This window comes from Strigops habroptila, chromosome 1 (genome assembly GCF_004027225.2).
Source record: "Strigops habroptila isolate Jane chromosome 1, bStrHab1.2.pri, whole genome shotgun sequence".
Taxonomy (NCBI): Eukaryota; Metazoa; Chordata; class Aves; order Psittaciformes; family Psittacidae; genus Strigops; species Strigops habroptila.
This window is the reverse complement of record NC_044277.2, coordinates 48,761,065-48,778,190: the sequence shown is the minus strand read 5'-3', so window position 1 is coordinate 48,778,190 and position 17,126 is coordinate 48,761,065. Positions and strand designations below refer to the sequence as shown.

Genomic DNA, 17,126 nt, shown 5'->3' with positions numbered 1-17,126 from the left:
AACCCCCTGAAAGAACAGCTGGTAGCAGACTGTTGGCGGGACATTTTCTACCTTTGGACCCTTTGTTCTACCTATTCAAACCATATCTTTCCAATCTGGCTACATCAAAAACCTTGCTAAAGTCAAGACAAACAATGCACTACTCCCCCCTCAGTGGTGGAGCCCATCATCTCATCACACAAGCCAACTGGGTTGGTATTGCATGCTTCACCCTTTGTAAATCCATGTGGGCTCTTCCAAATTACCCTCCCATCCACGTGCTTGAAAGTGGTTTCCTGGAAATTTACTGTGTAAAATTCCCAAAGACTGCCTTTACGGTGATCAGCCTACAGTTCCCCTGATCCTCCCCTCCTTGCCCTTCTCGTGGCAGGCTGGGTGTGCCATTTGCTTCTTTGCAGTCATCAGGAATCTCCTAACTGCTGCAACCTTCCAAAGGTGACAGAGAGCAGTATCATAAGGGTACTGGCCAGCTCCTTCATGCCACTTGCCACATCCTGTCTAGTGCCCTGGACATGTGTATACCCATGTTTGCATAACTGGGACTTCTTCTGCCACAGTCACTTTCCCAAGTTCTGCCACTAGGCATAGGGATCTGAGGGGCCTGAAAGCAAACCTTATCAATGAAGGCTGAGGCAAAGGTGGCAGCCTCAGCCATTTCCACGTCTTTTGTCACTAGGTCCCTGATGCATTAAGCAGTGGGCCCACATTTTTATGAGTTTCCTTTCATTCCTCAGATTGCTCAGACTAACTCCAGTGGAAAACAAATTCCAAAAACTCTGCTGGTGTCAAAAATAATCTAAATTTTCAGAGAAAAAAAAAAAATCACTGTGCTGCTGGCAACTTCTAATACCTGCTTTCTAAAGCCTGCAATACACATGCACGAATGGTTCATTCAGCTAGATAATTTATTCATTAGATGTAGCATAGCTACGTAATGATGCTCCACATCCTCAAGCAACAGGTTAGTAGTTTGGTTTGCTTTGCTTTTTTGCAAAAGCTTACGTGTTAACATTGATGATCTGGCCAAATTACAAACTGAGAATTTATACACTATGTCTTCCTCAAACTCTTCCTGCATTTTCTGTCAAAAAGAAAAAAAAAATAAAAAATTGTTCTTCTGCTCCTAGTTCATACAATTAAAAACTAACAACCGAGTAAAGTTCAAATGTCAAAAAGTAAACTTCTCAACCTATTCAGAAAGTGCCTACACTTCATTTTAGGGCAAGTGCATAATATGAAATTAAACCAAGTCCCTTTGCTCTGCACCTCAATTTTCGATCTTGCCCCTTACAAGAAAACATGAGTGATTTTCCTTGTGTTGTTCACAGATTCTTGTTTAATGGGTCACTGAGGCTTCAAATGCAGAGCAGAGAATTGATAATTCCTAACAGTGGGACAACTGGATGAAGTGGGACAATTTTATTGCTCCCCAAACTGCGGAACATCAGCCTGCTGAAAACCTTTACTTTGTATCATGTCAGACTTGAAGTTTCTGATGGCAAGAACTTTTGAAGCTGTAAGATGGAATAATTATGAAATAATAATGATGAAGTAACAGTACAAATTTTAGAACTGCCTAAACAATCACTGAAGTCATCCTGGCAACACCAGAAATAAAGCAACACTATGTAACAACACTTTTTTTCACCTGTGTATAAAACCCATTGAGTGAATTGCATCTAACGCAAGTACAACTTCAGCAGTATAAAATCTTGCCCATTTCTCTGGAACATCGTAGTTGCTCATTAAATTCACAAGGTCCCCACCAGGCATGTATTCCATCACCATGTAAAGGTAACGGTCATCTTGGAATGCATAAAATAACTGTAAAAAGCAAATAAACAAAATAACAAGTCACTGTTACAGTCTTCTTTAATCTTTTGCTTCTTGGAAATCAAAGGAATATCTGTGCAAACTGAATTAGAGAGTAACAGAATTGCTACTACTGCATCATCCAGCAGACCTCCAAAACATTGCAGTGGAAGGAGTCCTGGTTACAAATTCAGAGTAGTCAATTTGGTGCAATAAATTTTGAGATCATTTCAAAGAATGCTCATTGCATAGGAGGATAAAATGCTTCCTTATTCACTGGCATGAGAATTACTATAGAGCAGGCTCACCAATATATATCTAGCAAAGAGTTTTAATAATTAACAGAATTGCTTATCTTGTAAATGTTATGACAAAACATTGTTTTGAAACAAGTGTGATACCTGCTATTTGTTGTGTACAGCAAATGTGTACTAATTATTAACATAATGTGTTTCCCTAACAGACCAATAGAACTAAAAAGGGACTTTGAAAGGCTAAAAATGAAATGACGTAATTCCAAGTCATACAGTGTTGTAATTAAATTGTTCTATAATGACAACACTTTAAAAGGAATATAACTATACCTGAACAACCCAGGGACTATTAGCAAAAGCCATAATATCCCTTTCTTCCCAGAAGAATGCAGAATCTGATCTTTTTATCATCTCAAATTTGCTCAGGAGCTTCATAGCATATACTCTCCTTGAGGATTTATGCCTTACCTATGAAGACAAATGTGACACACAGCATACATTAATTTGCCACATTAACATATAAAGAACACTGCTGAATATATTACTTTTCTGCTTCACTATTTAACAATTTAAAAAAGACTCTTCACATTTTTATAAAGAATTCTATACTGTAGGTCTACGGCATAATTACATTCCATTATCTGACAATATATGCATTGCTCTTAAAATACCTGCTAGAACTACTCTACAGAGAAGTCCATAGGTGTTAACAGTCACTTCATAATTTGTAGGTATGAGTCACTAAAAAGACAAATATTGGCACCTGTTAAATACTATGAAGTTAAAACTATTTGCATTTTCCAGAGTTCATTAGCAGACATGTACACTTGCTGCCATATTTCCAGTTTCTCCCAAAAGTTCTCAATTTAATAAAGCAGGATGAACAAGCCTGGTTGCTAATCTATCACAAAAAACACACAGCATCTCTCGTCTGAGAGAACTATGTCCGCAAAAAACTGGTGTAATCCCTGAATTGGCAGAAATTCTTCTAGTCCTGAAAACTTATTCAAGTGTCCATATGTACAGTGGCAAAGGCTAATTTTCTTGCTTATGACGAACATACATTCCATTGCGTTTTAATAGAGAAGCATGACTACAATGTGAAACAAGCGCTTGTGCACTTTAAGAATACTGAAATATGACATTCTCAAAAACATTTCCATAGGATAAAAAGAAATAAAACTTCACTGAGCTAAAGGATTTAATATTATAGGACTGCATCTTCTGAACACTGAATTCAGACAGACAGATGGGGAAATACTACATAATACATTCAAATGTACAAATAGAAATGTAACTTACCAACTGAACCTCCCCAAATGCCCCTCTACCGATCACCTTCACCACTTCATAATCTTCAGCTTTCATGCGCAGGTCCCTCATTTTATTTACTGTGTCTTTATCTACATAAAACAAAATTTACATTTCATATATAATCGATATAATTAAACCCATTCATCTCATTTCAATTTTTCATACTTACTAGAAGACGTGTTGCTTAAAGAAGGCACTTTACTTTGAACCTACCTTCCTACTGGAAGCCTCTCTGCAGAATGCATGACTTCATTCTCGTTACCATAGTAACCAAAACCTGACATAAACATAATGCAATGACTCTGCAATCAAACTAACCCAGATCTTAATTTGGGAATTTCTTTAAAAATAAATGACCTGCAAAAGAAAGCTATGCAAAAATTTCATATCCAGCAGGATCTTGTTTGTAAACTGATCAGTATAAAAAGATTATTACTGGATAAATACCCATCTGAGAAAATATCATAAGCACATATACATGAAACTTGACGAAACTATTTTTAAAAAAATCAGCCTGCACTTCTATTATTCCTAATACTTAAAAAAGTGGGTTTTAATTTAAAACATGCAGTGGGAATCACTGCAATTATTTATATAAACCTGTCATTCTATAAACTACCATAATTTACAAACTCCCAGTGGGCAGATAGTCTAATTCCAAATTTGGTCAAAGATTAAAACAGTTTATTTTAATCCATGTGGGTCAACACTGGCATGAGATTACATGGAAAAGCTTCATGCTTCACTATTTCTAAAAGCAAGGAACGTCTACTAAAACAGACACACTGCTAATAAAATACATTGTGCAATGATATTTTATTTTGAAAAATAATACTCTAGGCCTAAAAGTAAAGTTTAGAAAGAAGTGGGGACAGGGGAAGAGGAACGAGGAGAAATGTTGGGTTTTAAATTCAGATTTTAAAAAGATGAGGCTGCAGGTGACAGAAAATGACAATTAGATTTCTACCTACACTGGCCATTATCTAAAACAAAAGCAGCATATGTACAATTGAAATTCAGTAAGATTTTATTACCACAAAAGGAACAAACTTAGCTTTGTTTGAATAAATAGACTCTGGCATTACACTAACGTAAAGCCATCCCTCTACAACGCAGCATACCACTAGCTGATTTCAATACATTACACTAGAATTGTAAATTCTGACACATTATTTCACACAGGAATCAAAATATTCAGTAATTAAGAAAAATAATGCTTTGCCTCATTTGCCCTGACGAAAACTGACCTATAGTGGAGGATGAGTGAGACTGCAAGGAACTAAAATGCAGCAATTCTCACAACAACAATTTTCCAGCTATTATTAACTTACTGCACAGTAATCTCACAACAGGAGGTCTACCACTTCTTGATGAGAAATTTGACATTGGGGCAAAAGAAAGCTAGGCACAATATGAATGCTTTAAATGGCTTGCTGTCGCCAAAACAGAATTAAGGAAAAAACATCTAAAGAGCCATCCAAGCTAAGGATTTTTAAATAACATAAACTGAGCTTGTGAACAGTTGCAAATTGCAATTTACTGCTTGAGAGATATACCAACACTCCATTATTTTCAGGCAATACGTTACAGTAACAGTAGTGTTGGAAAGATGACTTTCATATTCTAAGATCTGTCAAGCAAGGTTTATCAGGCTGCAACTTCTTTAAATAGGCAGTTCCTTATCTCCCATTACCAGTGGAGGACCCGGCCAGCTTACCCTATATGAACAGGTGGGGTAGCTCCCATGGCTAAAGACCACATTCTCCAACTTGTCCTGAAGTTATATTAAAAGCTTAGATGCCATCTTGAAATGAAGTGAGTCCCTGCTGTGAAGTAAGGCTCTCGACCATCTCAAATATTGACTTCTTTATTCTTTTAATTCTGTATAGTGTGAGGTGTCCCTGCCCATGGCAGGGGGGTTGGAACTAGATGATCTTAAGGTCCTTTCCAACCCAAACTGTTCTATGATTCTACATGGCAAAAAATTAATAAGGTTCCACATTTGCAAAAATAACCCTCACAACCTTAGGCAGTAGAAGCAGACTTTGGAGCCTTCACAAATATACAATGTACACCAGAGAAAAATGAGAGGGGATCAGGACTGGCTCAGGGCAATCAATCTATAATATAAAGGAAGCAAACTCCCATTTTAAAATAGACTTCTAGATTGTAAATAAATTTCTAGAATCATGATGCAAACTGTCTGGTCAGCTAATACTGCAAAAAGGTATTTCAAACATTTTTCTATTTGAACTAAAATAAACATGAAAATGCTCCTATATGTCTATTTTTAATTATTAAAATAAAAATTCAAAACAAACTAGACTTCACAGTTCTTTCTAAGGCCACTACTTGTACATTCACAGCTTGCTTTCGTATTTCAGCAAACACAGAAGATTAATGTTCTAAAGGCAGCTTGAAATGAAATAACATTGTTTGTTCTCCGCGTTCATATTACTTCAGGTCACATCTTACACAGTATATAATTTATGCCTACAAGATATTCATTATCAGGCTGTAAACAAAAGTTTTCTTCTCCTTCACTCAGCCCCAATTGCAAAAGTGAAGCTCTTTGAGTCTTACTAATGATTTCACTATTGATAAAAATTACATTCAAGTTATCTGTTGCAATGAGGATTTCCGTTGCCTAACACAACTTCTCTTTTCTCCAACAGTTTCACCACACCTCCTCTGTAAATAACTAAGTATACAAAATGTGCATGTAACACAGTGTGCAATATCAAATATAGTTTGAATTGCAAAAAGTTAAACAGAACATTTGAACTTAGGCCTCTCAGCAACCAGCTTACGTGCAAGCGAGCCACCAGCTAGATCTAGTGGACTCATGTATTCCCACAAACAGGGAATAATAGAAAATAAACCCCACAAATTCACTATCACTGCTTAGAGTTGCATCAAGTAAACTATTTGAAAACACCTTGGAAACAGAAACAAGAACATCAATTTCAATGAAGCAAAGACAAAAATTATTTTAGGCAAATTACATTATATTTGCCACAAAAGTAATTTATGACAACATGTAATTGAGATTCTTATGCCTGTAAAATTCTAACAATAGTAGTTTAATTCCAAAGCTCGCCCATTCAGTCCACAAGCAGAAGCAAGTCTTTAATCAGCAAATGTCTGTGCCATGATTTCCAGAATTTGTCCATTTGGCAGCCTTTAGAAAAGACTTAATTCTCAAATGCCTTTTTTAAAATTATTATTATGAAAATTATGGAACTGACTTCTATTAAAAAACCAAACAACTTTATTAATTTAAAATGTTATTACAAAGTAGAATGTGCAGGAAATCTGGTAGTGGAAAAATATAGAGTAAATATGGAAACAAACTCTGCAGATACATCAGCTGCATGCACAAATAAGAAGCTCTGCAGTATAAGAATTTCATGGGCTAATGAAAAGAGACCTTTCAAACAAAAAAAAAAAAAAAGTCTACAAAACACATGCTCCAGTCTGTCAGTGAACAAATTTTTAATATGGTTTCTTAACACTGTATCCATGTTATGTCATTTCGCTGTTAATTGCTTATGATACATTAGTATGTGAAATCACAAAGCAAGTTTTACGGGAATCCAGAGGGCTGCCAAGAACAAAGATAACAGGCCTTTTTCTTAAAAGGCTTTGTGCCACTGAAAACAATGCCATTTACAGCCGCAACAAACTTGGACATTCAATTGCTGGGGATTAGATTTCTACAGGGAGCTGTCAGTTCTCACTGGGAAATAATCAGACTCTTAAGACAACTTGCACCAAAGACTTAATGCACCACAAATCCCCAGCTGCCTTTCAAAAAGCTAGAACCACTTGTATTTTTCCTTTGTGCTGGTATTTATAGTCTTTTGTTAGTTAGTAACTGAAACATTAAATACTTACACCTGTTTAAGAAGTTATCAATGTTTTTGTTTTTTCTTAAGGCAGGAAAATCCAAGTCATATACCAAAGCATCTAATCCATCCTGAAAAAAACCAAAACACAACAAGCAAAATTAAGTGTTTGGACAAATAATTGCACATGCTGCTAATTGAAGAGACAAGATAAAAACAGTTGTCTTTATTAATTTTCTATACAAAATAAATCATTGGCATTTTTTTACTGATTCAGTTAGCAGTTGCATGAAACTGCTGTTACTCCTCCACTTCCACAGGACTCTTCAAAACTTAATTTCCACCCGTCCCAAAACAAATATACTTCTATGAATTCTTAATTACCTTCTTTAGCTCCACATTTACATGAAAAATCTGAATTTTCAAAATACAAAAAGAACAAACAACAGCTCTAATGAAAGTCAATAACGTTAAAAAATCCCACCATATCACACAGTAGGCACCTGAACATTAAGCGCCAGCTGGCAAATAGATCAATGATGGTAATTTATTTCCAAAAGTGAACCCCCACATTTTTCTCATTGAATTCAGAATTTTCATGGACGAGATATTGGCTTTATACATTCTACCTTAAATCTAGGAACCAACAGCCACAAGCCCATTTGGCATTACTATCGCAGAATACATCCCTATGAACAAAACCAAAGCAAAACTAAAACTACCAAAAAAAGCCCAACAGAAAAATACAAACAGCAGCAATGAAGATGATATTTTAAGGTCTTGTTAAGTGCCACAAAATTCCCAATGTTTGTCTAAATTTTACACTAGGTATAGATGATTCTTCAGTGGATTGCACCTTCTCAGAAAAAAACTAAACCAGATGTTTTGGCTGAAAACCACAGATATGGTATCTAATGAAAAATTATCAAGGGAATTATATCATGAAGAATCAAAGAGCATTAGGGAGTCTTCTTTCGCAACTGTTTAAGGACAACTGCAAAACCAGGAAGGTCAGAATATACAAACTGATGGATGTTAACACAGCGTGTCAGGGAAGTACTGCTATTTACTTGCCCAATTCTTACCTACATGTCTATACTACCTGCTATTCAACTGTTGGCAGTGAGATATGAGGCCAGACACATCTTTGATCTGATCAGTTCAGATCTGATTAGACCTAATTTGACTGTTTTCAGCTTTTATAAAATTATGCAATAGAGGATTGAAAGCTGAGCCATCAGTCTTTGACTGCTACATCCATCGAGTAATTATGCCTGAAGAAAAGCTAGAGTATAAGCTTTTTGAAAGCTTATTTTCCAGGAAGATATAGTAGAGCACACACTTGATGTAGATTTTTTAAATTATTCTTTGATCACTCACTTCAAATTCAAACCTATTTTTCCCCTATTTTTGATAGCAATCAAATGCTATCAAAATCGGAATTACTAACAGGCTTGCAATCATTACTTTTGACACCTGTAAGATACAAATTACTTCAGATATAATGAGAATAAGCAGTAAAATCATGCTAAAATATGAAAACGGGGTAAGGAAGTAAAACTACAGAGATAATCAGAATTACTTTAAAGCTTGGATGTTATTAAATTTGTTAATTTCATAAAAACATAACTGGTTTAAGTTACTTCTCCGTACAGGGGCTTAGTTTTAACTAAGAAATGCTACAATGAAAATGACAAGAATCAAGAAAAGTATCACAATATTTTCACAGCACTTAAATAAAGCCAGGTTTTTCATCTTGAATGCATTAAAGGATCATCTTTTTGGACTTCCACTGACAATGAAAAAAGAAAGCAAATGGCAATGAAAAACAAAAAAAACATTTAATGGGTCAGTAATATGAATAAAGAGAGTAAGAGGCCAACAATAATTTGGACTCCAGACGGATGTAGAAATAAAGCCACAGGCGAGAAATACTTTGTAACCTAGTAAAAGACACCTTTTCCAAAGATACATAGTAAATACCCAGGAAATCCACAAAAGCATTTCAATTCTTTGGCAAATGTGACCGCGAACTCATGGTAACTGCATGCACAGCAGCATACAGAGCACTGGCAGCTCTGTGCGTTGAGCCCCATGCTGTGAGAAGCAGTAGGCAAAGAGCATCCACGAGGCTGCTAGGTCACATGCAGGGATTTTTAAAAGCAGATGAATGACAGTGACGAATTGCCAAAGTTTGAGGTCCACTCTGCCCTTAAGCCTTCGAATCTCTAGAGCCAAGCAATTTGTGCAGGGTAACAGAAAGCTTTTCCACACATCAAGCTGAAGCAGTACAAAAGTCTCAAAACCCTGGTTTGCTCTGGGGCACTGCACCTACCTGCTTCATTGCAGGGTTTGCTTCAATAGCCAAAGTTCAGTCTTTTTCTTTAGAAAGGGGAGATTTTAAACACTGAATACAACAATATAGGACAAATAGAAATATTCATACAATTTTAACATCAATCGTACTTTTGTATCATACTTTTTCTTTCAAAATATTAAAATATAAGCCTATGCAGAAAAAAAGCAAGAAGTGCAGAAAGTGTTATGGTTTCACCGGTCTGTCAGGCCAGTTGTGTTTCTTTTTAAAAGCTCAAAAATAAATGTCAGGTTGTGTTTCTTATTAAAAGCTCTAAAATAAAGATGAAAAATAGTATACAAATTCACTTCTAACAGGCAAAGGCAAATTTCAATCCTGTTTAATTCAGAATTCATCATGAAAACAGTGCCTTGCAGATCTTACATATGAACTCTCTCAAATAAAACACTTAAATTTTTTAAACACAAATTCAAGCTATTGATTTCACATTAATTTAAAATGACACTTGAAAATCATGCAAACATCATCTAAAGAGGCTAGATGCCAAGAACTGCACATTTTAAAGGCTCTTCAATAATCAGCTCCCCTTTGCTACAGTATCCAGAGAATAAACTATCTTGACTCAAAACCTTCACTACAAAAAAGAAGGGGTGGGGTGGTGCCCATATAATAATTCAGACTTGTAAATCCTTAACTCTGAAATCCTTAATTTCTTCAACTGGAAGGGATTCTGAACGAATAATAGTGTGGCATTATTTTCATGGTGGACTGCAAATACAAGCCTAAGCTCCAGGCAATTTTAAAGAATTGTGAATAATGGAAGCAAAATGTTTAGATACCCAGTGTATAACATAAAACATGGAATAGCCTTTTATTTCACTTACACTAGTTAAAACAGAAGAACTTGTGAACACTGCAAGCTGGCAGCTTTCCATTGTTTTTACAAAGGAAAACACAGAAGTGTAGCTGCTTTAAGTGGTACCACTGGTGAAGAAACAGGGAGGAGGAGCACACAAGCTCAACAGCAAGAAGGTAATGCCAGGTCAGAGCCACATCAGTCACAGAGATGGGAATATACTACAGTTTTAGCAATAATGGTTAGGAGAAGAAGGATAAAGACCAAATAAAAGGAGACAGGATCGTTATTGCTGATGGCTGCAGATAAGATCTCTCAGCTTTCTTGTTTCCAAGAAATGCCATCCAGCTTTTTTCCTAATACAGAAAGGAAGGAACATCTTCCCTTACAGACCTATAGTACCATACCCTCCTCCCCTTAAAGAAAAAGGATACTAAGATGTCATTATAATAGGCAACCATACATCCAACAGTTTAATATGCTTTATTAAAATAAGGCCTCATTTTTATGATGGATTTATTGAACCCACTTGGATGGGTTCAATATATTTTTTGTATGTATATTCTTTAAATGCAGCACACCCCAAACTGTTTAGAAACACGTACTATAGCTTAGAGGTATTTTCAGCTAACACTAAGTTCTACCTAATTCTGTCATTACAGAGCAATTTTCCTGTTTAGCTTTGAGGTCTACACAGACATTTTCCTTTTATGTTAACAGTTCAATTAGATTACTAAAACAAATCGGTTTATAAAAGCAAACATATGACTTTCACTTACATCTTACATGGTAACAGTATTTCAGAGGTAATTAAAAAAGAACAGGGGAAAAAAACTTCCTTTCTAATGTCCTTCACTCAGTTTAATGGGCTGATAGAGTCTTTTCTTTATCACATCCATTTAATGAAATCATCAGTAGTTCCATAATATCTTTAAAATACTTCATTTTATTCTGAAATTAAAGAGAGGCACACTAGGGAGCCATTACAATGTGCACAGACTTTTTCCATACGAAACCAAGGTTTCCACATATTCTGCTGGTTTCACGTTGTTCATTACTACACCACACTTTCAACTTTCAAAAGAATATATAGAGTAAAATGAAATGTCAGTCTGGACACACATAGTGCCTCCAGAGATGACGGTAAGGGTGTCTAGGAAAGAGGATATGAACAAGTCCAGCATACAGCAGTACTACTGCTCTGGTGTAATTGTGAGCCAGAAACGGCACTGTCACAATCACCAGCTCTAGCCAGAATTTTCTTCAGTGATTCTGTCTAAACATTTTCTGTATTTCTTCTAGTCTCTTGCTAGGTTGGAGGGGGCTTTGAGCAACCTGGTCTAGTGGAAGGTGGTCCTGCCCATGACAGAGGGGTTGGAACTAAATGATCTTCAAGGTCCCTTCCAACCCCAACTATTCTATGATATATGATATAAGAGTTACAGCAACATAAAGATATGAATTCCACCACCTACAGGCTGCGTGAAAGTGTACCTCATTTTGAGCTTGCCATGCTTCAGTCACAAAAGGAACAATGACTCTACCCACCTGCCCCAAGACATAGCTTTACACAGTTCAGTCATTTCTCCTCCAGTCATCTCTCTCCCAATCATTCTTGTATGAAAGCTATTCCAATTATCACCACCAACACCCTTCAGTGTTTTTTTATTTCTACTAAATACTTTTTTAATTGGGAGGAAACTGCAAACAGTATTCCAATTGTGAGCACACCGTAAGTACACAATGCAGCACAAGGTTTCCTGTTTAGTTCTTCACTAAATTTTAAGTTATTAATGAAATACCTGGTTAATTTTTATAGTCACTGTGTACTAAATTGATTCTCTCACAAACCCTGTTACTATGTATCAGAGCTAGTTGAACATTTAACAACACAGGTACATAAACATGAGATGGTTTTCTTCCATGCACTCAACATTCGTCAGCGCTGAATTTCTCCTACCATTTTTAATCACCCAGACACCAACAAATACTCATTTCTTCTGTGATTTACTATAGCTTTAATTTTTACTACCATTATTCACCATTTTAGATCACTTACAACTGTGAAATAGCACAAACCTGTTAGACTCCATTACTGATTGGAAGCTCCTGCATTATCTACAAGATCATTTTCTTCAATAGCAGAAATAATTAAAAAGCTATATATTTACCATCTTCCTTACTAGAGTTGTCAAAACAGTTTCAAGCACTAAGGTACATAAACACTAAGTTTATACACACGCTTACACGCCTTAATGAGACACAATCGGGTACAAAAAAAGAGATGGATAAATACCAAGCAGTCTCAGCAATCTTACTGTTTGTGTCATTTTGTCCAAAAGCCTTTTCTAGTACCACTTCAGCTTAAGAGAGCTCCTCCAGCATGAACACTAGAAAGGAGGATTCCAGTATGGAAACTCATCTAAGCTTCTTTATGAAGAAATGGGCAGAAAGATTTCTGCAACATCCTTCTCCTTTACTTTCCCTTCAGTTTTTCTAAAAATACAGAACACAATAAAGAGTTATCATTAACATACACATTAACTACACAATCTATTAGCACTGAATTTCTCAGGCTGTTAACGCTAAATTCTTCGCATTAGGTTCCTCTAACATGTACTGGATTTCTTCACTTTGACTTAAGCAGTCCTGTATTAATTGGATTTTTTCCCACATTCAGTCTATACTTATTTCCAAAGTTTTAATGCATCAAATTGTCAGTCCTACCATGACCATACTAGACTGCCTCACTCTGTAACTACATTCCTTAAGGTCAAAACTCACTACAATTATGTAACGCTGGGTTTACTTAGATGTATGAAATAATATTAAGGCAATTTTATAGCAAAATTTATTCTTAGGATATTTCAAAACACAGCCATCAAGCAACTTCAATTCAGCAAAACATTATCTTAGGATTTATAAGTGATATGAAGTAAAAAATATAGCATATGATCTACATTATCCGAGTACAGTTACAGAATCTTTATATTTGAACTTTTTTTACTTCAAACACATTTCATCATGGTATACTAATATCTAGTGGAAGCACATGATAAATGAAAATGTACTAAATTCAGTTTGTTATTGAGACATTTGTTTATTTTGCTATTTATCTAGCATTCAAAGAACTAAAAAAAACCTGAAGGGATATTACCAGCATACAAAATTTGCATTCCTGGGACTGACTGGCAGTTCCCCAAGTTTAAAGTCTTTGCTACTTTTCCTTTTTTGGAGAGACCAAAGTAAGTCCTAAGATTTACAACTGTAACTATCCATATTTTAGTTTCTTGTATTGTAATCATTTTTCTAATTATTTCTATAGTACTAAAGCTTCCCTCCATACTTTAAATCAACAAACCCAACTGGCCTTGATTTGCATGTGTTCATCATAATTTCTCCTAACGTTCTGTCACACATAAGTGATCTCTGCAGTCCACTATGATACTGGGAGAGCCTATGAAATGCTACAAGTGAGAAGCTAGGTTTTGTATCCAATTTTCAAAACATGTATGAAAAGTAATTTCTTGATCATACAGAAAAAAATTAGAAGTTTCTTTAAATTGTTTGAATTATAAGATCTCTGAATCGCCAGAGGGATCTGGAGAGGCTGAAGAAAGCAGCAGAGAAGAACTTATGAAGTCCAATGAAAGGAAATGCCAAGTCCTGCACCTGGGGAGGAACAGGCCCAGGCAAACAGTACATGCTGGGGGGTGGAGCTGACCAGCTGGAAAGCAGCTCTGCCAAGGACCTTGGGTCCTAGTAGACAACAAAGTGACCACGGGCCAGCAGTGTACCCTCACAGCAAAGGCAGCCAACACTATCTTGGGCTGCATTAGGGAGAGCACTGCCAGCAGGTCGAGGGAGGTGATCCTTCTCTGCTCAGCACTGGTGAGGCCACACTTGCAGTGCTGTGTCCAGTTCTGGGCTCCCCAGTACAAGACAAACATGGGCATACTGGAGAGAGTCCAGCAAAGAGCCAACAAGATTATTAAGGGACTGGAGCATTTCTCATTCTATGAGGCTGAGGGATCTGGGACTATTCAGCCTGGGGAAGAGAAGGCTTGAGCAGGGAATCTTACCCATGTGTGGGCAAGATTCATTCTCATGGAAGGGAATGAAGATGACGGAGCCAAACTCTTCTCAGTGGTATCTACTGACAGGACAAGAGGCAATGGGCACAAATTAAAAACATGAGATTCCATCTGAACACAAGCAAACACTGTTTTTACTGTGAAGGTGGTCAAATGCAGGTTGCCCAGAGAGGTTGTGGTATCTCCATCTGTTGAGATATTCAAAACCTGACTGGACATGGTGCTGAGCAACCTGCTTTAGCTGACCTTACTCAAGCAAAGGTATTGGACTAGATGATCTTCAGAGGTCATTTCCAATCTAAACAATTCCATTTGGCCTACAACACCAAGCCATGCCTTTGGTTTGCATAAAGGTAGTTCCTGCAGTGACTTATCCAATCAAAAATATCCTGTAACTCCCTACCAATGGGGCAAGTGATAAACAAGACCACTTCATTACAAGGCCTAACTTTACACGATTCATGTTTTTCAACCCCTCAAGTAAGTCCACAGCAGCAATTACTCCTTTGTGACAAGGACAGCCTTATTCTGATGCTACTGAATGAACCAAGAGAAAACCCGGACCCCTCTTCAATACTTATTGTTTTAGGAAATACCCTACTGCCACTTCTTTGGTAAGGAAAAACACACACATACAGGACTTTCCTCTGGTGCTCAGCATTAGTAATTTTTATTTTTTTTTTTTTAATTCTTAAGAACTGAGCAGGTGTAAACTTACCTAAGAAACAAGTACTAAATAGATCTATATAACTCACTAGTTTCAGGCAAGAACACTGAAAGCCAACCTTCAGGCCAATGCTAACAGAGTTACATTTATCTATCTCTGATCAAGTACACAAAAGATCCCTCCACCTACTTTTAAGTTAATCACATCTATTTATTTTGCTGTCCAGAGAACAGAAAGCTGCAATTTAGCACTTCATCTTTAAAGTGAACAAGTCGATGCAGACACAGTTAAGACACTTCACTTAAGAATTTTCATTACGTTGTTATACTAGGCAAAGTATACAAACTGACATATGAGCCTGAGTACAGGCATTTGATTCATCACCCATTCTTGCTGCCAGCATGATACAACTGTACAGAGCTTGCTACTTCTTAGTATCTTGCAATAGTCATAAAGAGCTTTTGCAAATGTAGGTTAAATACATAGCCTTTCACAAAGAAAAATTTTTAACTCAGTAAAGACCTAAGAGTTTCATTCAGTAGAGATTTAAAACCTCAATAAGGAGATCTTGAAACGCGAAGGCAGGATTACTGAAAGCAGTACAGATTATTACTTTGATTTCAGCCTTTTTAAAGAGTTATTCCCTGTGCAGTTGCAAACTTCACCCAGACCACATTCTGTGTAGTTACACATACACAAACATGTACTCGCATCCTGTTCAAACACCAACTGTTCAATATTTTTACTGATGAATTCCTAGAAAATACACTTCCCACATGACTCAGTAAATTATGAGTTAACATCAACATCTCAACATATATTGATACACACATGTATATATATATCAAAATACACACTGTCACTAACACCAGAGCCCACAGACCTCTCAATATTGTTAACATCCATATTAGCACTGAAGGAAACATAAGCCACTTATCTACAGACAGCTATCTATAAAAGTAGTAATGCACTTTAATGTGAACAGTTTTTTCCAGCTGTTGATATTTTTCCACTGTAGCAATGAATCTTACCACCTAAAGCATCTCCCTGAAACAAAATGTAGTGCTTTATCTGTGAAATCAACTGGTACACAGTAAGAATGCAAGAGTACTGTCAGTATCCAGTACACGTATAATTCAGAGAAACCACAAACGTCAGACTTCCTCTGACATTGAGGGCAAGTCACAATTCCTTCACAGAAGAGCTCCTCTCTGCCCACTGACTAGGTGCAGGAACCTTCAATCTACAGATCTGTTTAGAGTGACACCTATTCAAGGAACTACTTTATGCCTCAAATTACGGAAAGTTCACATTGTCTGAAGATGCATTCCAATGTACTTCAGTGAGGGTTTTCTTCCCCTCAAACTTCTAACACTAGATTACAACCCTAATTTCACTACACTGGGATATTTTCTTGTGGTTAATAGTCTTTACATTAAAACTTCAAATTTATTACATAAGTGTTTTATTATTTCAACTTAGCATCAGGATTAATTTCATCTAATATTACATCTTTAAGAACAACTGTCAGATGAGAGAGCAGCTTCTTCAAGGAAGATGAAGAATACAGACTAAAATTTCACCAGAGATGCATTTCAGTAAAATTTATGCAGAAACTGGTACAACAGATACTGTTTGAAAATAGTTCAGGGAGATGTGTAACAGCAGCAAAAGCTGATTGCTGTTAAGTCAAATCATACTCCTTCATTTTGCAGCAAATGAGATCTCTGGATATTTGCAGCTTATTTTCCCAAAAAAAGGTTCACCTGCATGGGTTGCTACGTCCTGTTGGCCAGTTGTTTGAACTACAAAGCTTCTGTTACAAATGCAGCACATTCTGCCATCAACAGAATACCTTACAGAAAAAGACTACAACAGTTGTATAACTATTTGGAGGGCTACAGAGCGTCTTGATATTTTGATGTGTAGAAAATAAAAAATAACTGGCATTCTTTAGGTTTAAA

The 17,126-nt window shown here is 36.4% G+C and overlaps 1 protein-coding gene across 4 annotated transcripts in view; it reads right to left on the bottom strand.

Annotated features, from left to right (window-relative positions):
• ROCK1 (Rho associated coiled-coil containing protein kinase 1) overlaps positions 1–17,126 on the bottom strand; it is an 84,577-nt gene that overhangs the window by 44,374 nt on the left and 23,077 nt on the right. For 3 of the 4 annotated variants that reach the window (XM_030510501.1, XM_030510520.1, XM_030510530.1), the window contains exons 2-5: positions 7,278–7,359; positions 3,369–3,469; positions 2,397–2,534; positions 1,649–1,824 (exon numbers count right to left, since the gene is read on the bottom strand). In XM_030510501.1, coding sequence (XP_030366361.1) covers positions 1,649–1,824; positions 2,397–2,534; positions 3,369–3,469; positions 7,278–7,359 — 497 coding nt within the window. Of the gene's footprint in view, positions 1–1,648; positions 1,825–2,396; positions 2,535–3,368; positions 3,470–7,277; positions 7,360–17,126 lie in introns of those variants that run through there. The other variant, XM_030510510.1, reaches the window with a different exon arrangement.